General features: G+C 43.2%; 1 protein-coding gene across 2 annotated transcripts in view; it reads right to left on the minus strand.

Annotated features, from left to right (window-relative positions):
* Positions 1-2,078: 2,078 nt before the first annotated feature.
* The window catches only part of FKBP11 (FKBP prolyl isomerase 11), a 52,471-nt gene continuing 29,328 nt past the window's right edge, over positions 2,079-25,221 (minus strand). For both annotated transcript variants that reach the window (XM_083169072.1, XM_083169073.1), the window contains exons 4-6: positions 24,220-24,253; positions 4,868-4,938; positions 2,079-2,316 (exon numbers count right to left, since the gene is read on the minus strand). In XM_083169072.1, the coding sequence (XP_083025198.1) occupies positions 2,099-2,316; positions 4,868-4,938; positions 24,220-24,253 (323 nt within the window). In that variant the 3' untranslated portion in view covers positions 2,079-2,098. The remainder of the gene's footprint in view (positions 2,317-4,867; positions 4,939-24,219; positions 24,254-25,221) is intronic.

Below are 25,221 nucleotides of genomic sequence, written 5' to 3' on the forward strand. Positions count from 1 at the left end.
TTAAAATGTTTCTTTAAAAAATGTGAGACTGTTGTGAGGTACTTTGGCCTGTAGCTATTTAGTAGCATCATATAATACAATGTTTTACAGATAATCACTCAGATCAGCCGCCCATGACCTCTTAACTTAAGCTGGGCATAAACTACTGCGATCTCTCACAGCATTGTATACCAGCCGATCCCCGCAAGCCCAGGTGGCAGGGTCGTATACAGTGCCAGATTAAGCCTTCGGGGGCCCTTTAGACAAGGGGGCCCCTTGCACTTGCTATTGCTGCCCACAAACTGCATGGGAGAATATTACACTCTCAAAACACAGAATAAAGGCAGCATAAACTTGGTCATGTATATATCTGTAGGACTGCATCTAATTAAAAACCCTCCCATGACTAGGCTGCTGCTGCTGTCCTCCATGGGCCTGAGAAGCATGACCTGCATGTGTGGGTTAGAGGCAACGGGGTAAGAAGCGGGGAGGATGTTAACCTTTCTTTTTAGGAGCCGTGACCCGTCAGAAGCGCCCTCACCTTCTTAGCGCCTCCCGCCACTGCGGGGGCTGCTGGACTATAGTTACACCACTGAATGTACTGTACATCATGTAGCTATTTATAGAGTTACACTGGTCTAAAATTATCCTACTGATCACCTGATCCTACTGATCCATGTCATAATAGCATGCTATTATTGTTGTGGGACAATTATCCCCCCCCCCCCCCCGCCTTATTTTTTTTGCAGCATTGAAACTAAAATGTTCAAACGCTAATTTGCATAAGGAGGCATGGTTACACCTAAAGTGATTATGTCACATACCTCAAAAATTACATGGACAGCTCGGACGTATGTTCCTCATATGTTACATTAATGCACCTCAACTCTAGCATACAAGATGTGCAGCAATCATCGGGCCTAATTCGGTAGCAAATTGCGAAAATCGCTAATAGGCGAGCCCTAAAACTGTGGTGGCATTGCGAAAAATGGGACAGTAATCTAATTGGCAGCAGGGGGAGGCACTGTGTTTTGGTACCGGCGACTTGGTGTTTTGGTGCAGACCGGACAACATCGGTGTGTCCGGGCCATTTGCAGGGTGGGTCACGGGACCCAAAATATGGTGGTCTGGCAACTGGCTGCCCTTAGTATTAGAGTGCTTTACTGTATAGAAAAGCATTTGCATATTAGCGATTGCAAGTTTTTGCAATGATATATAAGAAGTATAGGAGTAATATAGTCCCTAAAAGCTAATTACATTTCCTTAATAAGCAATGATGCTAATTTATGTTACTCCAAAAAACGGTGCTGGTTGTGCACATGACAAATCAGCCACAATAGTATATTTATAAAATGCAATCACAATTGTGCCCAATGCCAAGTCACCACCCGATATCACCCCCTTAATTGCTAGTACTCTACTTAGATATAGACAGTTGGTTGGCGGGGAATTTGCCTATGAGAACGCTAGGCATTCCCATGGTAAATTTCCCGATGACGCAGGTGCGGGGGGCGGGCAGCTAATGTCACCTGCCCGCCCGCTTCCCGTCTGAGGCACCATAGAGGTGTCTCAGATCTGCGAGCGCTGAAGAAATCATTTGATGGTCCACCGACCATCGAATGATTTCTCCCCTGCACCCAAGGCTGCGAATATAATGATTATGTAACAAATCATCCATTCGCATGGCTTTGGAAATCGGGGGGTTTGGGGGGAGGTGGTGCCTGGAGTCTGGGGGACTCGCATTTGCAGAATTGCGAGTCAACCAGAATAAGGACCTATATGGGGGAAATTTAATAGGACGAGAGATTCAGAAAGTGAGAGATTTGTTAAGAAATCAGTGTGATTTTGCAGTGTAAATGATTGTCACTTTAAAAAAAACTGGAGATTTCTTAAATCTCTCACTTTCTGAATCTCTCATCCTATTAAATTTCACCCTATACATCTTATTTATAAAAAAATAAAATGATTAAAGAACATAAACACTAACAAGTAGAGGCCATGTTAGACTGTTTAACAACATATGTCTGTATTAGAAATTGTGTCTGGTGCACCCCCAGATAAAGCTGCCCTTTAGATTAATAAGTGGTCGGACTCAAATGTCTGAGAAAATTCGAGTTCTTTATTTCTTTTTAGCTTTGTTCCTTTTCTCCTCTTTCAGTTTCTTCTTGGATACAGTTGGTTTCTTAGACTTGGAGTATAGATGGTAGCCAATCAGCCCCAAGAGTGTGGGCACTAATGCGATGGCGAGCATGGGAAGCACATCATTCGCTAGGGTCTGCCACGTCGTGGGTTTAGACAATGAGATTATTTCAGTCTCAAATTGTAGCACAGCGTCACCTACAGGTGGGGAGACAGAAAGCAGGATGTGCATGAAGAATCTAACGGAACACAATTTATTACATAAGAAGTATAGGAGTAATATAGTCCCTGGCTGCTAATTATGTTACCATAATAAGCAAGTGATGTTCATTGTTCATTTAGGTAGAACTTACTGTCATTATTTACTGTATAAACAATGAGTTCTGATGCCATTATCTTAGTGTTTATTGGGAATATGTATGCCTGATAAGGAACTCTGCATTCCCATATGCTATTAGTGATATTAGAAGCCACCTCAGAATTAAGGCCCTTATTCTAGTTCACTCTTTCTGACAAAATCCTTCTTAGATGGACAAAACCATGTGCACTGCAGGTGGGGCAGATGTTACTTGTGCAGAGATAATTAGATTTGGGTGGGGTTTTACTTCAAAGTGAGATCTATATTGCAGTGTAAAAATAAAGCAGTCAGTATTTTCCCTGCACAGAAACAAAATGACTCACCCAAATCTAATTCTCTCTGCACATGTTACATCTGCCCCCCTGCAGTGCACATGGTTTTGTCCATCTAAGAAGGATTTTGTCAGAAAGAGTGAACTAGAATAAAGGCCTAAGTGACCTGTAGAAAAGCCCTTAGCTTACAGCCTTAATATGTTTTTTCCTAATATTCCTGTATGTGTATAGCTCAGGGTTACAGTATCAATGGTAGACAAGCTCTAGGTCGATAGTCACTATGACTAGGTCGACACCTTCAAATGGTCAACATACACAAGGTTGACATTGACAAAAGGTCGACACAAGCTTATGGTCCACATATACATGGTCGACGTGAATAAGGTCAACTTGAGTTTTCAAATTTTTGGTGGTACATTCCCAAAACAAATATTGGTAAATATTTAACTAGTGGAAAATGTTTGGCTACGTATTATATATTTATATATTATTATGTAATTACAAACACGTGAATGGCGGCACTCGTCAAAATAAAACATTCAGGACACGGCCTTTGACAGGTCAGACCTGTGACCTGTCAAAGGCCGTGCCCTGAACGTTTTATTTTGTCGAGTGCCACCATTCACGTGTTTGTATCCTGGCTCCTTCCATGGGGCGTCCGGAGGGTACCGCATCATGTACCTCCTTGGGGAGTGCTACTCCCTGATTGTTCCTGTTATTATATAATTATATATACCAAAACACAGAAAGCAACGGCACTCAGATAAATTCCCAAACCTGATACTACCCCGCAATCATTTTATACTAGAGTAACAGGTCTACTAACAGTTCATATCAGGCACAGTTATCCCCTTGTACCCTGATATGCTAATTTAGCATGTAGTATAAGGGAAATCACTGACAGCGTATGCACGTATGGGACCCATACATAAAGCACCTTATTTTCGTACTCTTATCTTATCTCTGTATAGCACTGTATAGCACTTTCAAAATAATGTACATGCTCCCTGTGACCAGTGGGCTATTACGCTTTCAATTTATGCACTTATTCACAGAGCCCAGGTCAGGATGCACAACATAGATTATTTTTACAGTAGGCGCCCCTGCAGTCGGGTTTCCATGACTACATGGGAGGCCAGACAGCTTGCTGCGGCGAGGGTCTGGACCGGAAGTGGGAGTGACAGCATCCGAGCCACATGCTGCAGATGTGGAGGGATGGACACTTTCTCTCCTGTCAATATTTAAGGTGTCCGATTACTCACTTTATATGGTTTATGCACCTTGAAAAAGGGGTCTGTGAACCCCGAAACGTTGGTTTTGTCCATGCGATTTGCGGGGCCCCTCCCACGATTCGCGCACTCCCCCGCCCCCGCTAACCCCCCTACCGCAATTCGCGGCACCCCCCCACGATTCGCGGCAGCCCGCCCCGGCGTCCCCCCCTTCCGCGATTCGATGCAACCCCCCGCGCCTATCCCCCCTGCACCCCCCGCAACCCTCCCGCAATTCCCGGTACCCCCCCTGATCCCCCCCTCCCGTGATTTGCGGCAAACCCCCCGGCCCCGCGACCCCCCCTCCCGTGGACACCCCCCATGCAAAACACTGACACGGCTATGGTCGACAATGAAAAAGGTTGACATGAGTTTTTGAAAATGTATTTTTCATTTTAAGATTGTTTTCATATTCATTCTCATGTGTCGACATGGTCACCAATGAAGTGCCACACAGTATATCAGCTACTGCCACTTCAGAATAGCGTTAGTCCATTGTAGCCTATGGGCTACACACCGCACTGCTGGCCAGAATGGCAGCTGTGCAATGGGGTCAGCTCTTAACCAAGCATGCGCAGACCTCCGGCGCCCAACTGAGCCGATGGCGACAGGCTCCTTTCGGATATTGCAATGTGATCCTGGGTGGTAAGATCCCGCCCAGATTGCATTGAATATGCGATCCATAATAAATGGGCCCCATTGGGAGGTAACACAGCTTCTACACCTACGTAAATGAGACTATTTGTCTTTTAGCAGATAATGCAAAAATAAATGTATTGTTCAAATATCTGATGCAAAACAACATCCTCTATAAAATACCAAATAGAAGTAATTACAAGGTAATAAATTACCTGGTATAGAAGGTGGAAATCCTCTTTTTCCATATGCTAGATGAGGTGGGATAATCACTTTGCGTTTCTCTCTGATGATAAAATAATCACAGGATTACCAAGGTGGCACATAAAAGTAACAGCTTGAGATGCGCAGTGTGTGGGGATAGGTCCTGCTGTGATATTGATATAAAATGAGCTCAGCTATAACCTCAGCACTAAAGAGAAAGGTTTCCCGCTGTAATACGGAGATTAGGAAGACACAGCAGATTGCTGGGACTTCAGATACATGTCCCTAGGTGCAGACAGTGGGTGGCTGTACAGTTTGTCTCACCACATGAATGTCTGATCAGTTTTCTCATGCAATTGTTATCTACAGAGAATAATGGCATTTTAGTTATGTACCATTACCAGCAAGCAGGTTATTTCTACAAAATCCACTAAACATAAATAATCATAATCATTTTAACTTAGTGAGTATATGAACATCATTAAATATATATTCCATGAAAAAATTAAACATGATGTTAAACCATACTTGCCTACTTTTTTTCTTTCCTCTCAGGGAGAAGCCAGAGGAGACCAGATAGTATGTGTCAGGGGAGTGAGACTAGGCTGATGTTTACCAAGCCCTGCCCCCTTGGCAGGTAAAAGCAGCGATTCGCAGGCTCGGGGAGGGGCTAAAATGATTAAATGTTTGCATCATTTTAGCCCTGCCCCCTCACTGCGGACCTGCAAATACCAGTATTTGGTTCAGCGGGGAAGGGGGGTACAGGGGCTGCTGGACTCTGTGGGAGAATTTCCCACCTTCCTGAGGGGCCAGGAGAGGGACAATTTTCGGGAGCCTCCCGGCCATTCCGGGAGGGTAGGCAAGTATGTGTTAAACCTAAAATACATCTTACTTTACACAACTATGCAGAGATATTACCATCAGCATGGAGACAATTAGATTTGTCAGCCACAGTTAGAAATGCATTAGCAGCCATTTATAATGCATACTTACCTACTTTTAAAGGCTAAAGGGCAAAATTTTCATATTTAGCCCCACCCTCTCACCCCAAAAAGCTGCAAATCGCGGTAATATAACACTGTCGCTGGGGAGATGTGGGAGTCCGGCGGTATCCGGGAGGGTTGCCTTTCCGGGGGGCCGGGAGGGGGACCTGATTTTCGGGAGGCTCTCGGCCATTCATTGCGGGTAGGCAACCCTGATATAATGTTATAAAATGCACTTGAGAAATGTTACTTTAAAGCTGATTCTCCATTGACACTTCTGCACTCTTTTCACTGCTTCATGAATAGACCCCAAACTGAGTTGTACGCATCTAAGCAACCACACCACCCGTATTCACGTTTGATTTCAAAGCCATCATCATTATTAGTGCACAGTATTTGTACCAGCCAGGACATGCAAACATTAAAGGTCCAATGCATTTTGACAAGGAACCTTTCTCATGTCATTTATCTCTACCCCTGGCATTGGATGCACAGTTTTTGATATCTTTGTACTTTTGACAGTTAGCATGCTGACTACTGTAGTTTGGGGTCTGCCATACCAAATTTGATGAACATCCCTTTAATGTGTATGGTAACAATCCTAGCATTCAAGTTGTGCACAATCCTCAGACCGAGCAGTTGATTCAGCAGTGCAAGGTTTTTAGGCTGGGTACACTGCTGACAGATATGTTGGTGCACTGTTGCACCGACTGAGCAGGGAACCAAGGTAAGTGTAGACACATACATAGGTCCCTGTCATGCAGTTGGGCAGGCATTTGAATTTGCCTGCTCATTTCTGAAGATGGCTCCTGCATCAATTGTACGTCAACCACCCTTATACACAGCACAATGCTTGGATATATCTGCAGATATATTGGCTATGCTGCAGGGCTGACATATGTCTGAAGGATGTTTACAGACATATCACTGGTACACACCTGCCATTGGCTGCCAAGGTACCCATATGGTCCGTTTTATTGAATGGCCGATATATCGGACAGTGTGCACCTGGCATTAGTTTGAACCTGTCACTTAGCAATAATGTTACTTTCTTGGCATGCAAGCAATAGATCATCTACATACGCAGCTACAATTAATAGATTTTGCTTCCATTTCTACTTAATGCGCTTGAAAGGTTTTTGTTTGCACTTGAAGTCAGTTAGTAGAAATACACTGTCAGGCTTGATGCATCAGCAATGGCCACACGCACAATGATTTCTATAGTAGACATACATTTCTCTCACAGAATGCATGTTGTGCTCTGCGGCTTCATGCAAATATCTTCATCCTAGTAGCATCACGTGTAAGCATGTAGCAGTCAGCGCATCTTGTACATCCTGTTTCTTTAGGTTGTTCACAGAAATTCCACTCGCCATGATTTCTAGAAGTTTCTGCACATTGTTGTACCCTAAGTGACCAAGAAGCCAATATATCAATGATTTACAATGCGATCTGGGCAGAATATTACCTCCCAGGATCGCTTTTTACAATGCTATCCTAACGGAGGGATGTATCATCCCTGACGCACAGGGACAGGGCTCTGAAAGGAGCCTGTCCCTGTCATGTGCTGATCCGGGCGCTGGGGGGGTCTGTGCATGTGCGGTTACTGCTGACCCCCCGACCAACCACGCTGCCCCAGCAGCAATGTGGTGTGTAGCACATAGGCTACAATGGGCTACCGCCATCTCAGAATGGTAGTAGCCCAGGGATGTGAGGCTGCCTTATGTTGATACATTGGTAGAATGGTTTGCAGTAGGCTTACCCGTGTTCAACCCTGCTTGGATTGCCAGGTCATTAGACACTGAGGCCCCATCCAATGATATTTGAGCAGGGAAAAAGGGTTATGTTATATTAGATCTACAGGGGGAAATTTACTAAAGGAAATTTGTAAAAAATAGGTGTATTTGTATCCAGAAATACACTTATTTTTGACATTTACTATCCCGAAAATACAGCAATTCGTATTCATAGCACATCAATACGACTACGAATTGCCGTATTTTCGGGATAGAAAATGTCAAAAATGAGTGTATTTCTGGATACAAATACACCTATTTTTTTTTTACAAATTTCCTTTAGTAAATTTCCCTCACAATGTCTAGGTCTACAGTCATATGTTTGACCACTAATGGTCAACAGTCCAAAGGTCGACAGGGTCCAAAGGTCGTCAGTGAAAAGGTCGTCAGTGAAAAGGTTGTCAGTGAAAAGGTCGTCATGGTCCAAATGTAGACATGAGTTTTTCATGTTTTTTGGTGTCTATGTCAACATTAATTGACATGGCCACTGTCTTAAGCGTACCACGTCCCCTCGCATGGCTCACCATGCTTCGGGCTCGGTGCCTCGCTGTGCTCAGCACACTATTATATTCTCCCTCCACGCCGTAGTGGACCACCTATCGGCACATGTTGGCTCAAAATTGTTAAAAAAAATACATGTCAACCTTTTTCATATTTCCATGTTGTCCTTTCGACCATGTCGACCTTTTGACCTTTGGTCTCTGTCGACCTTTGGTCTCTGTCGACCAATAGTGGTTGACCTTATGACTGTCAACCTAGAGTCAATCTATCATGAGTCCGGATACCGTGTAAAAGACTTGTTTACAACTGTAAATCCCCTGAAGATGCGTGTGTTTGGTGATGGAGCATGCAAAGTGCGAAAACATGCCAGATCCATCCCAAAAACAAAACTGCATCTGCCCCTACATGGGAAAGATGTGATTAGAACTGAAGATGTTTGAAATAACATTTTTATTATAGAGAAAAATATTTTTCCATTGCACTACATACTTACAACAGAAAGTAATCAGCCTAGTTTTGCAGAAAATAGAAAAGCTTGAACCCAAATGCACAGCAAAATTATATACATATCTTTCAACATTCTTTAGACATATAGGGGGTATTTAATGTTGTTGTTCGGCCGCCTAGTCAATGCTGCCATTTCCGACAGCATTGAAGGTGGAGTTCGACAAAATAGATCAGACTTTAACACAAGTCGGATCTGTTTTGTGGGAAATGGCCGCGGATTGTCTAGTTCACGGCCGTTTGTCGACAATCTGCAGCCGTTTTCGCTGACATGCCCACTATTTGACTCTCGACAGGTGGAACACTGAATTCCGCCTGTCCGGTTGCAGTTGGAATCCCACATTGAATATCCCCCATAGAAGGACAGCTGAAAGGCATGCAAATATAACATCTCCAGTTCGGTCATGGAATGGGAATGTTACAACATATATATTTGTAGAAGCTCTTTTATATTATACGACAACTTGTACTGTATTTGTACTTGCATTGCATGACTGCTTCTGCACAAGTTGAAGTAGCTGGTTCATAACAACCATTTGAAAGCCTTCCTATTAATAACATTAAACAATGAATATTTTTAGTTCCCTGTTTAGTTCCTTGGGGTTATTAACCCCTTCATGACAGAGCCAGTTTGTGCCTTCATGACAGAGCCCTTTTTTTAAAATCTGACATGTCTCACTTAAGTGGGGATAACTTTTTTTTGCTTTTACTTATCCCAGTGATTTTGAGATTGTTTTCTCGTGACACATTGTACTTCAAGTTAGTGATAAATTTTGGTCGATACAGTCTGTGTTTTTTTGTGAAAAATACCAAAATATCGTGAAAAAATGGAAAATTTAGCAATATGCAAAATGTCACATTTTCTGCTTGTGAGACAAATAATCATACCACTCAAAATAGTTAATAACTAACAAAGACCATATGTCTACTTTATGTTGCAATCATTATTTCAACCTCCTTTTCATTTTTTTGGACACTAGGAGGCTTCAAATATGACTAGCAAATTCTCAAATTTTCAAGAAAATTTCAAACACTGATTTTTTTAGGGACCAGTTCAGTTCTGATGTGACTTTGAGGGACTTGTATGTGAGACACCCCCATAAATGATGCCATTTCAAAAACTGCACCCCTCACAGTATTCAAAACAGCATTTTGGAAGTTTGTTAACCCTTTAGGTGTTTCACAGGAATTAAAACAAAGTGTAGGTGAAATTTCAAAATTTCTTTTTTTTTGCAGAGTTTCAATTTTAATACATTTTTCTAACGAATACAGTAGATTTTACTAGAGAAATGTGACTAAAAATTGATTCCCCCAATTCTTTTGTTTTAAAAAATATCCTATATGTGGCCCTAGTGTGCACGTTGACCAAACCACAGGCTTCATAATAGAAGGAGCACCTACTTGATTTTGGAGCCTCCTTTTTATGAGATTTTTTTTTAGGCACCATGTAGGTTTCTAGGCACCATAAGTGCTAAAAGTTAGGAACCTCCCCCACAAGTCACCCCATTTTGCAATCTACACCCCTCAGGGAATTCATCTAGGGGTATAGTGTACATTTCAAACCCCCAGGGGTTTCACCAATTTTGGTACAACTGGGCAGTGAAAATGGAAAATTACATTTTTTTACACAAACATGCAGTTCTGGCTCAAAATTTTTCATTTTCACAAGGAATGAAGGAGACAAAGCACCCCAAAATCTGTGCCCCAATTTCTCCCGAGTACGGCAATGTCTCACATGTGACCAAAAAATACCAGTTGGGTGCATGGCAGGACTCAGAAGGGAAGGAGTGATTTTTGGATTTGGCAGCACAGATTTTGGTGGAATGAATGGTGGGTGCCATGTTGCATTAGCAAGACTCCCAAAGCACCAATACAGTGGAACCCCCCCACAAGTCACCCCATTTTGCAAAGTACACCCCTCAGGGAATTCATCTAGGGGTATAGTGTACATTTCAAACCCCCAGGGGTTTCACCAATTTTGGTACAACTGGGCTGTGAAAATGAAAAATTACATTTTTTTACACAAAAATGTACTTCTGGCTCAAAATTTTTCATTTTCACAAGGAATGAAGGAGACAAAGCAACCCAAAATCTGTGCCCCCATTTCTCCAGAGTACGGCAATGCCTCACATGTGACCAAAAAATACCAGTTGGGTGCATGGCAGGACTCAGAAGGGAAGGAGTGATTTTTGGATTTTGCAGCACAGATTTTGGTGGAATGAATGGTGGGTGCTATGTTGCACCAATACAGTGGAACCCCCCCCACAAGTCACCCCATTTTGCAAAGTACACCCCTCAGGGAATTCATCTAGGGGTATAGTGTACATTTCAAACCCCCAGGGGTTTCACCAATTTTGATACAACTGGGCAGTGAAAATGAAAAATTACATTTTTTTACAAAAAAATGCAGTTCTGGCTCAAAATTTTTCATTTTCACAAGGAATGAAGGAGACAAAGCACCCCAAAATCTGTGCCCCAATTTCTCCCGAGTACGGCAATGCCTCACATGTGACCAAAAAATACCAGTTGGGCGCATGGCAGGACTCAGAAGGGAAGGAGTGATTTTTGGATTTGGCAGCACAGATTTTGGTGGAATGAATGGTGGGTGCCATGTTGCATTAGCAAGACTCCCAAAGCACCAATACAGTGGAACCCCCCCACAAGTCACCCCATTTTGCAAAGTACACCCCTCAGGGAATTCATCTAGGGGTATAGTGTACATTTCAAACCCCCAGGGCTTTCACCAATTTTGATACAACTGGGCAGTGAATATTAAAAATTACATTTTTTTACACAAAAATGCAGTTCTGGCTCAAAATTTTTCATTTTCACAAGGAATGAAGGAGACAAAGCACCCCAAAATCTGTGCCCCAATTTCTCCCGAGTACGGCAATGCCTCACATGTGACCAAAAAATACCAGTTGGGCGCATGGCAGGACTCAGAAGGGAAGGAGTGATTTTTGGATTTGGCAGCACAGATTTTGGTGGAATGAATGGTGGGTGCCATGTTGCATTAGCAAGACTCCCAAAGCACCAATACAGTGGAACCCCCCCACAAGTCACCCCATTTTGCAAAGTACACCCCTCAGGGAATTCATCTAGGGGTATAGTGTACATTTCAAACCCCCAGGGGTTTCACCAATTTTGATACAACTGGGCAGTGAAAATGAAAAATTACATTTTTTTACACAAAAATGCAGTTCTGGCTCAAAATTTTTCATTTTCACAAGGAATGAAGGAGACAAAGCACCCCAAAATCTGTGCCCCAATTTCTCCCGAGTACGGCAATGCCTCACATGTGACCAAAAAATACCAGTTGGGTGCATGGCAGGACTCAGAAGGGAAGGAGTGATTTTTGGATTTTGCAGCACAGATTTTGGTGGAATGAATGGTGGGTGCCATGTTGCATTAGCAAGACTCCCAAAGCACCAATACAGTGGAACCCCCCCACAAGTCACCCCATTTTGCAAAGTACACCCCTCAGGGAATTCATCTAGGGGTATAGTGTACATTTCAAACCCCCAGGGGTTTCACCAATTTTGGTACAACTGGGCTGTGAAAATGAAAAATTACATTTTTTTACACAAAAATGTACTTCTGGCTCAAAATTTTTCATTTTCACAAGGAATGAAGGAGACAAAGCACCCCAAAATCTGTGCCCCCATTTCTCCAGAGTACGGCAATGCCTCACATGTGACCAAAAAATACCAGTTGGGTGCATGGCAGGACTTAGAAGGGAAGGAGTGATTTTTGGATTTTGGAGCACAGATTTTGGTGGAATGAATGGTGGGTGCTATGTTGCATTACCAATACAGTGGAACCCCCCCACAAGTGACCCCATTTTGCAAACTACACCCCTCAGGGAATTCATCTAGGGGTATAGTGTACATTTCAAACCCCCAGGGGTTTCACCAATTTTGGTACAACTGGGCTGTGAAAATGAAAAATTACATTTTTTTACACAAAAATGTACTTCTGGCTCAAAATTTTTCATTTTCACAAGGAATGAAGGAGACAAAGCACCCCAAAATCTGTGCCCCCATTTCTCCAGAGTACGGCAATGCCTCACATGTGACCAAAAAATACCAGTTGGGTGCATGGCAGGACTCAGAAGGGAAGGAGTGATTTTTGGATTTTGGAGCACAGATTTTGGTGGAATGAATGGTGGGTGCTATGTTGCATTACCAATACAGTGGAACCCCCCCACAAGTGACCCCATTTTGCAAACTACACCCCTCAGGGAATTCATCTAGGGGTATAGTGTACATTTCAAACCCCCAGGGGTTTCACCAATTTTGGTACAAATGGGCTGTGAAAATGAAAAATTACATTTTTTTACACAAAAATGTACTTCTGGCTCAAAATTTTTCATTTTCACAAGGAATGAAGGAGACAAAGCACCCCAAAATCTGTGCCCCCATTTCTCCAGAGTACGGCAATGCCTCACATGTGACCAAAAAATACCAGTTGGGTGCATGGCAGGACTCAGAAGGGAAGGAGTGATTTTTGGATTTTGCAGCTCAGATTCTGGTGGAATGAATGGTGGGTGCTATGTGGCATTAGCAAGACCCCCGAAGCACGGTGAAATGATGAACCTAATAATCCATAGATGTGTGGTATATTTTGAAACACTCCTTTATACATAGGCCGGGTTTGTCGGGGCAAGTTTCACAGTGGAAAATAGTTTCCTTTCTTATTCCCTTTTTATAGCAAACTTTGCACCTTTTTTGTGTCCTGCCCTTTCTTGCAGTGGAGGGAATTTCGTTGGGAAAATGCTGCCCTGGTACAATACGGGGGCCAGTACTAGAAGTACTGGGGCCCTCTGCCTGCTGGTTCCCAAATATTAGGCCCTTTATGACTTCCTCTTGAAAGTGCATAAATGTCCCCCTCTGGCCGGTAGAACGGAATAGCACGTAAGCGTTATACAGTGCCATCTGGATGATATACACGGCCAGCTTCTTGTACCAGATATTTGTTTTCCGCAGGGCACTGTACGGCTTCAGTACCTGATCTGAAAGATCCACTCCGCCCATGTACTTATTGTAATCTAGGATACAATTTGGTTTTGAGGTGTGGGTACTGGTACCTCGTACAGGGATGGAGGTGGTACTGTCTCCATGAATTGTTGTCAGTATAAGGACATCCCTCTTGTCCTTATATTTGACCAACAACATATTTTCGGTGCATATTCCCCTGCTTTCACCCCTTCTTAGTACTTGGGCAATGTGCGTTTTGGGGAGGCCTCTTTGGTTCTTGCGCACAGTACCGCAAGCTGCTGTACCTCTTGAACCAAGGGCCTTAAACAGGGGGATGCTGGTGTAAAAGTTATCCACATAGAGGTGATAACCCTTATCCAGGAAGGGGTGCATTAAATCCCAGACAATTTTTCTACTAACACCTACGAGGGAGGGGGGGCATTCTGGCGGTTCAATTCTTGAATCCTTCCCTTCATATACCCTAAACTTGTGGGTGTACCCTGTGGTGCTTTCACACAGCTTATACATTTTTATGCCATACCTTGCCCTCTTACTGGGAAGGTACTGGCGGAATTTAACCCTTCCTTTAAAATGTATAAGGGACTCGTCGATACTAATACATTTATCAGGGATGTATAGCTCTGCAAAATTGGCACTGAAATGATCAATGACCGGCCTGACTTTGAATAGCCTGTCAAAGGTGGGATCATCTCTGGGTGGGCACTGTGCATTATCGGTGTAATGTATAAATTTATGGATTGCCTCAAAACGAGTCCGAGTCATGGCCATACGGTAAAATGGGGTGCTGTACAGAACATCTGTACTCCAATATTGCCTAATTTGTGGCTTTTTTACTATGCCCATATGAAACACCAGACCCCAAAACGTCATCATCTCTACTGCATCTACAGGGGTCCACCTAGCAAATGATGACGTGGGGTTTTGAGCAATAAACTGCTGGGCATATAAATTACTTTGGTCCACCATTAAATTTATAAAATCATCAGAGAAAAATTATTTGAAAAAGTCAATTTCTCTGAGACCTGTGGAATCAAATTGGATTCCTGGCATGGCCAAAAACTCAGGAACCTGGGGCTCAAAATTGTCTGGTGGTGGGGTCCATACGAGATCAATTATTGGGGGGGGGGGTCTCAGCTGCTCTACGGGGGCGTCTTTGAGGGGGTCCCTCATCACCAGAGGAGGAAGAGGAGCTTAAGACGAATCCTTCAAATTCCCCGCTTGCCTCACTGGCTGTGTCAGAGTCAGAGGCAAGCATGGCATATGCCTCCTCCACTGAATACATTCTTCTGGATGACTGGGATGACATTTGGGATGACATTTGGGATGACATTTTTATTTTTGTGTTACTGGTAGTGAAATGTTTCAACACGTGTATAGTGTAGGGGGGGGTACAAACTTTATTTCAACCCGGGGGGTATGTAGTATGTAGTGTGTATGTAGTGCAGAAAAAAAAAATACTTTATACAAAAAAAAAATTGAAGGGGTTAAAAAAAATAAAAAATTGAAGGGGTTAAAAAAAAAAAAAAAAAAAAGGTCCTGCGCCAAAAATTGAGCACAGATGTTGGTCAGTAACGTCCGTCACTGAACAGCGCTCAAAGGCAACAGTAATTTGATAAAAAAATAAATAAAAAATAGATCAACCCTGTGCCGAAAAAGCTGATCAGTGATGTACGTCACTGATCAGCGCACAGTGGCCACAGGACACCCACAAAATCACAGTGTGTGTAAAAAAAAAATTAAAAAAAGACCCCACAGCACCCACAAAAAAAAAAAAGGTGATCAGTGATGCGACACTGATTACCAGTGAGGGGCAGCAGGTGCACAACCTTTGGTGCAACTGACAGTGCAACTGGCAGCAACTGACAGGTATATATAAAAAAAAAAAACCTCTGCACCCCCAAAAAGTTGCTGATCACCTCAGATATAGTGATCAGCACAAAAGGCGGGGGCAGCAGACACAAAATTTAGCACTCTCTATCACTCTCTGTCACTATCTCTCTCTATCTCTCTATCTCTCACTATCTATCACTCTATGACACTGCAGCAGCAGCACTGACAGTAATATATATGAAAAATAACCCCTGCACCCCCAAAAAGTTGCTGGGGGTGCACAAAAGGGGGGCAGCAGACACAAAATATAGCAGTCTCTATCACTCTCTGTCACTATCTCTCTCTATCTTTCTATCTCTCTATCTCTCACTATCTATCACTCTATGACACTGCAGCAGCAGCATTGACAGGTATATATATATATAAAAAAAAACCTGCGCCCCCAAAAAGTTGCTGATCAGTTAATTTATACTGATCAGCACAAAAGGGGGGGCAGCAGTCAGTTATATAAAAAATATATAGCACAATCTGTCACTATCTCTCTATCTCTCTCTATCTCTCTCTATCTCTCTATCTATAACTCTATTACACTGCAGCAGCACAAAATATAGCACTCTCTGTCACTAGGCCTCTTTATCTCTCTCTCTATCTCTCTCTCTCTAACTCGATGACACTGCAGCAGCACAACACAGCACAACACAGCACAGGATGTCACAAGATGAAGCAAGATCCCAAGCAGTGATCAGGTAAGTATTGAGCAAGGTTCTGGTCAGTATATGGGGGCAGCTGGGCACGGTGACCGCACTGCACGCTATTCCAGACCGGAATGGCGTCTGCAGTGCAGTCACCGTTAGTTTAAACCCCCCTCCATGGCTGTGATTGGTCCGTCGGTCCGACGAACCAATCACGGCATTTGGGGGCGGGCGGGGTGAGGTGGGGTGACACCAGTGTCACCCTTACACCCCGCGGTGATTGGTGCTGTACTTTACAGCACCAATCACCTCCGATCCCGTGTCACCGGCGAACGTTATTCGCCGGTGACACAGAAAACGCTGTGAATGGCTGTTCACACTGAACAGACAATCACAGCGATCGCCGACGGGGGGGCGGCATCGCAGCCCCCCCTGGGCATGCAGGGACATGTCTGCTGTCAGGGACAGCAGACATCGTCCCTCTGTCACTGCGTCTCTAGACGCAGTGACAGTTTGAAGTCATGACGTATATATACGTCATGTGTCGGGAAGTACTTCCCGGCCATGACGTATATATACGTCAAATGTCGTGAAGGGGTTAATAACAAAACACGCCACACTAGGAATTCCAGGACCATTTCCACGACTTCACTTAGTTAATATTTACAGTGAGTACTGTGACTATAAAGCCATCACAGTGACACACTGCATAAAAAAGAAAACTTCAAGGGCAAAAAAAAAATACACACATTTGGGTCCTTATGGCAACCCATCTGTATATTATTTTATGACTAGTTATTTATATAGCGCTACATATGCTACAGAGAAAAATCAGTCCCCAGTGGAGCTTACAATCTATACTTACACATGTGCTGTACACATTCACACTAGGGTTAATTTCGTATGGAGACAATTAAATAACCGGTATATTTTTGGATTGCAGGAGGATACCAGACTACCCACAGGAAACCCACGCAAGTGTTAAGAGTAAAAAAAAAAACTCTGCACAGTTGGAGCCTTAGTGGGAATCAAACCCATGACCTCATTGCTTGAGGCAGTAATGCTACCATTACACCATCCATGCTGCCCATGTTACACATACCATTTTTTTAAATTAGAGAAGAGAAATGAGGAAGGGCAAGTATGGTGCAGGTATAGTAAGGGTACGTTAACATAACTGCCCACAGGGGGAAGCTTGGTAATACAGCGCGACAGCGTGGAGTCCGGCGCCGCTGTCACCGCCGAGGATAGGTGAGTTCGCCGGGAGAGGGGGGCGCATGTACGCCCTGCTGCCTGTGCCCAGCCGCTGCATATACCATATAGCATGGTATGCGGGCGGGCGAGGGGGGGGGGGTCCCGTGAGGGGAGATCAGTGCCTCCCCAGGCAATGACCTCACCGCACGTCACTGGTCCAGGGGTGCTATTAAGTGTGCTGTATTAGTCCAGGGGTGATGCTAAGTGTGCCGTATCAGTCCAGGGGTGATGCTAAGTGTGCCGTATCAGTCTAGTGTTTGTGCCGCCCACTTGTGTCGCTTATCATAGTTATCTAGCTACTTCGGTGCAACCATTTGGCCTAAATACAATATTGTGAGGTATGAGGTGTTCAGAATAGAGTGGAAATAAATGAAAAATAATGTTATTGAGATTAATAAAAGCATAGGAGCAAAAAATAAATAAAAAAATTCTGTGATTTTAGCAGTTTTTTATGCTTTAAAAAAAAAAAAAATCAGAACCCAAAACCCAAAAATATATATATAAAATGAACCTTTTTTCCATGTGTCACCATGGTTATGCATGTTTGATGTTATGTATGATTGTTCCAAGTTTAATAATAAACCAGAAAAGTTTAACCCCTTACTCAATGTTATAGGTAGCCATACGCAGTGGTGTAACTAAAATGATGCCCCCCCACAGTTAAAACCCCCCTGCCTGTCTTGCCGCAGACAGTTTTCTGCTGTATGGGGGCGGACATTTTGTGATGGCCGTTTAGATTAGAAGCAGAAGCCGGGAGGAGACAGGGAAGGCTGCAGTATCGCACGCAGGGGGGTTTCTGAGTACCCAGAAACCCCCCCAGGAGTCTAAGGATGATAGACTGAAAGCTGAGGGTCCCCTCTTTCCATGGGTACAAGAATTTTAAAAACCGGCCCTTGGGAACCGGAGATATCTGACTTCATAGCAGTGGTCCCCATCCAAGCCTGTTAATTGCTCATCTTAGTGAGATATTTCAGGTTCTGTCTGACCTAGAGTTTTTCTGAGGATATATTCCAAAAGCTGGGACTCTCCTTCTTTGATGGACACTAGTAGCTTGTCTCTACTCTTCCCAGAACCAGAGATATCAGCCTTCCAGCAGCTGGTTACTGCTTCAGCTCCACACACCTGGTATATAGTTTTATATACTCATTGGCAGATTGCTCTGCCTCCTGAACTCTGACCCCTAGTCCCCAATAACATTTGGAAGGTGGGATTCTCTAGTTTTTAATTCCATTAAAATCTAAGAAATCTATTTCCGGGAACTGGAGATATCTGCAGTCAAGCAAGCTGTCCTCCCACCAGAAAATTATAAATAATAAGCCCACTCCACTATACACCCCTCCTCTGCATAGTAAACATCCCCTACCACCCTGGAAGTTATGTATCAGGGCCCCTTCATTTAGCCCAATGCCCCCTTCTCCCAGTCCATCTCCCACCATCTGTGCAGTAAAGGGGTAATTAGTGGAAATTACTGATCCAGGAGCTACATGCTGAGCGGTTGATATAATACCTCCTACCACCCGTGGGACATCAAAGATTCCCCCACCCCTACCGCTGGCGGATCGGTAGGGGCCCCAATACATTGCTATGCCCAGGGGTCTACACTGCTGTTGACACACAAATTTATATATATATATATATATATATATATATATATATATATATATAAAAATATAAATGTATATATATATATATATATATATAATTCCAAATCAACCGGCACTCGTAGTGATCTCCTTGGCAATAGGCCCCGGTGCCCGAGTAATAATAGCAATACAAGAGTCCAAAAGAACAGCATTCAGGAGGCAGTGGTTAACAAGAGATAAAGTCTGTATTAAAAAACTGTTTTTTTAATACAGACTTTATCTCTTGTTAACCACTGCCTCCTGAGTGCTGTTCTTTTGGACTCATATATATATATATATATATATATATATATATATATATATATATATATATATATATATATATTTTATTATCATTTATATACATTTGGTCTATCTATAATACTTTAACTGACTCGGCATATACTGGGTCACCTAAGTGTCCATCTCCATGCTTTGCTCCGCCCCTCTGGAAACCCCCTTCTGAAAATCCTGCGTTTGCCCCTGCGCGGGGCCGCAGACAAATCTTTTGTGGGTCTCTGACCACAGGTGAGCTCCTGGAAGTCGGCAGTGGCAGCGGCATTACATAGCTCCGCAGACCCCAGCGCCGACACCTATACTGTCATCGTGGGGTCTGCGGGGCTATTGTTACGCCACTGGCCATACATCTCTCATGATATAGCACCTTCAGGACTGCCAACTACCATTCACCCAGTGTAGGTGAAGATTTATGAATCCAGTGTTTAAGTAGGAGGTGTTTGGCCACCACCACCAAAACAGTGAGGAGTGGTTTCCAAGGAGTTAAATATTCACCTAAACCCCAACCTGAAAAATATGCAAATAGCAGAGGTGCGGCTTTCCTGGTGAACCCAAGGTGAAAGTTGGAATTAAGAGGAGTAAGGATTTTGTTCCAATATCTATTCAGCATACCACAATACCATAGATTATGAGATAGGGGATCAGTAGTTTGGCCACACTTAACACAATTCCCTGTGTCTGAGGGTACAAAAGGGGTGACTTAATTTAAATTCTGATAATTCTGGAGTCTCAAGCTGCCACTTCCTGGCAATGCTGTCCCAATTAGGGGGAGAATCATCGACCAAATGGCAATAAAGTTATTTAATTTTAAATTTGATGGATTTACAGAGGAAGAGTAGGGAAGTTAAGGTGTCAGGTGGTATTGGGCAATGAAGAAAGAGGACTATCCAAAGATTGGAAAGGGCTCCTACCTCTTTCAGGGAGGGGAGGCTGCCTTTGGCCGCAGGAACCCCCCTCCCTTCCCCGGTGCCTGTCCTATGATGACAGGCGCCGGGACTGGCGCATGCACAGTACAAACATATGTACTGCGCATATGGCCAACTTCTATGGGCTGGTTTGGCAGCAGCCCATAAAAGTAATCATGGTCCCGGCACCTGTACAATATAAGTTACAGGCACCAGGACCAGCGTGTGCGCAGTACCAGCATATGTACTGCGCATGCGCATTTGCCATTCTTAGACAAAAGAAGAAATGTTTGAGCGCTGGTTGGCTATTTAGCAATGCAGCAGCTCCCAATGAAGGGGGATTACCAAAACCCCTTCCAAATATGTGGAATAGAAAAAAGAAAAATAGGGGCTGCGCTTTGCAAAATAGTACAAAATTTAATAAAACATGTTTTAATAAATTTTGTACTATTTTGCAAAGCGCAGCCCCTATTTTTCTTTTTTCATTTGCCATTCTTGCCTGGCAGCCCGCAGCAAGGCGTCCCGGTCGGACTTCCAATAGGAAGTCACTGCCAGTCACAGTGAAGCCAGTGCAGTCTCACAGACTGCATCTGGCTTCACTATAGTGGTGGATTTTACCTGGGGGGGCTGCAGGCATAGGTAAAAACCACCACTGGATATAATGACGGGCCTGCAAATACATGTAAAACAGAGTGCGGAAGCGGAGAGTGGTAAATGTTAACCCCTTCACGACATTTGACATATATATACGTCATGGTCGGGAAGTACTTCCCGACACATGACGTATATATACGTCATGACTTCTAACTGTCACTGCGTCTAGAGACGCAGTGACAGTTAGGTGATGTCTGCTGTCCCTGACAGCAGACATCCCCCCTCGCCGCCCAGGGGGGGCAGGGGTGCCCCCCCCGGTCGGCGATCGCTGTGATTGGCTGTTCAAATCTGAACAGCCATTCACAGCGTTTCCTGTGTTACCGGCGGCTAAGCCGCTCGGTAACACAGGGATTCACTGGTGATCGGTGCTGTCAAGTACAGCACCGATCACCACCGATGTGCAGCCCCCCCTCGAACCCGCCGGGCACTCACCCGGCAGCAGCAGCGGCTCCCCCGGAGCGTCTGGAGCGCACGCAGCGCTGCCCTCCTCCCCCCTCCCCCCCGCAGCAGCAGCAGCAGCATCGAGCTGCATAAAAAGTAAAAAAATAAACATATGCACTGAAAAATATATTTATATATATATATATATATATACACACACATATATATATATATATATATGTGTGTGTATATATATATATATATATATATATATACACACATATATATATATATATATATATATGTGTGTGTGTGTGTGTGTGTATATACCGCACCGATTACCACCGATCGCCAGCCCCCCCCCCCCCCTCCCACCCGGCAGCCCCCCTCCCTCCCACCCGGCTGCCGCAGCGCCAGCACCCCTCCCACCCCCCCGCCAGCCGCAGCGCCAGCCCCCCTCCCAAAGCTGGTGACTAAAATGGGGTCACTTGTGGGGGGGTTCCACTGTATTGGTGCTTCGGGGGTCTTGCTAATGCGACATAGCACCCACCATTCATTCCACCACCAAAAATCACTCCTTCCCTTCTGAGTCCTGCCATGCACCCAACTGGTATTTTTTGGTCACACGTGAGGCATTGCCGTACTCGGGAGAAATTGGGGCACAGATTTTGGGGTGCTTTGTCTCCTTCATTCCTTGTGAAAATAAAAATTTTTGAGCCAGAACTGCATTTTTCTGTAAAAAATTACATTTTTTTACACAAAAATGCAGATCTGGCTCAAAATTTTTCATTTTCACAAGGAATGAAGGAGACAAAGCACCCCAAAATCTGTGCCCCAATTTCTCCCGAGTACGGCAATGCCTCACGTGTGACCAAAAAATACCAGTTGGGTGCATGGCAGGACTCAGAAGGGAAGGAGTGATTTTTGGATTTTGCAGCACAGATTCTGGTTGAATGACCCCCGAAACACCCATACAGTGGAACCCCCCCACAAGTGACCCCATTTTGCAAACTACACCCTTCAGGGAATTCATCAAGGGGTATAGTGTACATTTCAAACCCCCCGGGGTTTCACCAATTTTGATACAACTGAGCTGTGAAAATGAAAAATTAATTTTTTTCATTTTCACTGCCCAGTTGTACCACAGTTGGTGAAACCCCTGGGGGTTTGAAATGTACACTATACCCCTAGATGAATTCCCTGAAGGGTGTAGTTTGCAAAATGGGGTCACTTGTGGGGGGGTACCTAACTTTTAGCATCTTATGGTGCCTAGAAACCTACATGGTGCCTAAAAAATAATCTCATAAAAAGGAGGCTCCAAAATCAAGTAGGTGCTCCTTCTATTATGAAGCCTGTGGTTTGGTCACCGTGCACACTAGGGCCACATATAGGATATTTATGAAAACCAAAGAATTGGGGGAATCAATTTTTAGTCACATTTCTCTAGTAAAATCTACTGTGTTCCTTAGAAAAATGTATTAAAATTGCAAATCTGCAAAAAAAATGAAATTTGGAAATTTCACCTACACTTTCTTTTAATTCCTGTGAAACACCTAAAGGGTTAACAAACTTCCAAAATGCTGTTTTGAATACTGTGAGGGGTGCAGTTTTTGAAATGGCATCATTTATGGGGGTGTCTCACATACAAGTCACTCAAAGTCACATCATAACTGACCTGGTCCCTAAAAAAATCAGAGTTTGAAATTTTCTTGAAAATTTGAGAATTTGCTATTCATATTTGAAGCCTCCTAGTGTCCAAAAAAATGAAAATGAGGTTGAAATAATGATGGCAACATAAAGTAGACATATGGTCTATGTTAGTTATTCACTATTTTGAGTGGTAAGATTATTTGTCTCACAAGCAGAAAATTTAACATTTTGCAAATCGCAAAATTTTCCATTTTTTTACGACATTTTGGTATTTTTCACAAAAAAACACAGACTGTATCGACGAAAATTTACCACTAACTTGAAGTACAATGTGTCACGAGAAAACAATCTCAAAATCACTGGGATAAGTAAAAGCAAAAAAAAGTTATCCCCACTTAAGTGATACATGCCAGATTTGAAAAAAAGGGCTCTGTCAGGAAGGCAAAAACTGGCTCTGTCATGAAGGGGTTAATATATGGTCTCCAGGGTTGAATATATTTTTAATAGAAATGATACCCTTTTGATACCAATTTTAACATTTTGAGTTTACTAGGGAGGGAAAGATGGGTTTCCACATAAGGGTATATGTGAGGAGGAACACAGATTTCTTTGTAATGATTTATTAATAAACACCCATGGATTGTATGTATCCCCGAAAAGAATGTTGGAGATAAGAATCAGAATCAGCTTTATTGGCCAGGTATACTTACAAGGGTATAGAATTTGGGAGCGAGGGAAGTTGTGACTTGGGTGTGTAAAATAAAGTTGCTGGAGCATATGGGTGAAAAAGAGCATTTTCCAAGTTCCTATTTGAGGGGCAGATTTATTAAGCTTGGTGAAGTGATAAGGTGTCTGATTTTTATCATTGGCCAATCAGCTCCTAACTGTGAAGTTACAAGCTTGGTTTGAATAATGACAGGTAGGAGCTGATTGGCCAGACCCAGTCATAAAAATCAGACACTTTATCACATCACAGAGCTTAATAAATCTACCCCTGAGTAACATACAGCTAACTTAGCAAGAGCTCTAATATTAGGCATACTGAGACCTCCTTTAAACTTTGGCAACAAGGTGTGAACTTGGGCACTGGGTATTTTAAATGATTGCCTTATAAAAAAAAAAAAGTAGTATCAAGGGAACCCTGTGTGGGACAGACATGTTTTGTTTAGTTTCGGTTACAAAACAGCCATATGAATTTGTTTTTCGTCACCTGTGTGACCAGAACCTGCATTAAAACAGAAGTTATAGGGTTGAAGTACAAGACAGCTAAATAGAAACTGGTGTTACTGTTACTCACCCAACACACATTCCCAGAAGACTCTTCTCTAGACCTGTGAATATAGAGGAGATATCTCATTAGGACAACTGTAGTGTTTCTGTTACTGTACACAGTACAGATATCCATGTGTCTGTCAAAACAGGGATGTATTAAAAGGAAGAGAATATCGGAATACCACCTTTATAAGGCAGATGTTTTTCTATTATTAGCGTCCACACATGCTCATATCTCTTCTTCTGGAACAAATGATCAGTGACCAGACCTACGGCTATGTACATTTCCAAATTGCACAGAATCAGCTGTTTGGTCATAAGATATAACAACTGAAGGACCAAGGACAGCCACGCTCATTCTGTATGATGAAGTATTTATTGGACAAAACATTATTTGCAACAGTTGGTGGTGAGCTTGGAAATTTGGTCACATTTGTCCAAACGGAACAACCTAATGTCTATGTGTTTTAGATTCTATATCAAGGACACAGAATAATATAGCAAAAACAGAAACCACCGGCATGTACGTAGCTGCTTCTAAAACGTATACATATCCAAATAGGGGTATGCGTCATAGGGTCGACAGTCAATATGTCGACCACTATTGGTTGACATTCAAAAGGTCGACCCATGGAAAAGTTGACATGCATTAGCTCAACATGAAAAATTTAGCATGAAAAAGGACGACATGAAGGTTTCATGGTTTTGTTGGGTGTCTGTGTCGACATAAGTCTACATGGACACTGTATAAAAGTGTACTGAGTTCCCTCACGTGGCTCGCCACTATTATATACTCACTCTATGTCCACATGGATAGTTAAGAAAGAAAAACATGAAAAACGAATGTCGCCATTTTTCATGTTGACCTACTGCTTGTGTTGACCTTTTGACCATGTCGACCTAATACATGTTGAACTTTTTCATGTGTCGACCGTTTGACTGTCGGTCAATAGCCGTCGACCAATGGACTGCATCCCTCCAAATAGTAATCATTACAGTACAGTATGTGTGGCTTTCAGTTCTGTGG

This window comes from Crinia signifera, chromosome 2, assembly GCF_055691185.1.
Source record: "Crinia signifera chromosome 2, ASM5569118v1, whole genome shotgun sequence".
Taxonomy (NCBI): Eukaryota; Metazoa; Chordata; class Amphibia; order Anura; family Myobatrachidae; genus Crinia; species Crinia signifera.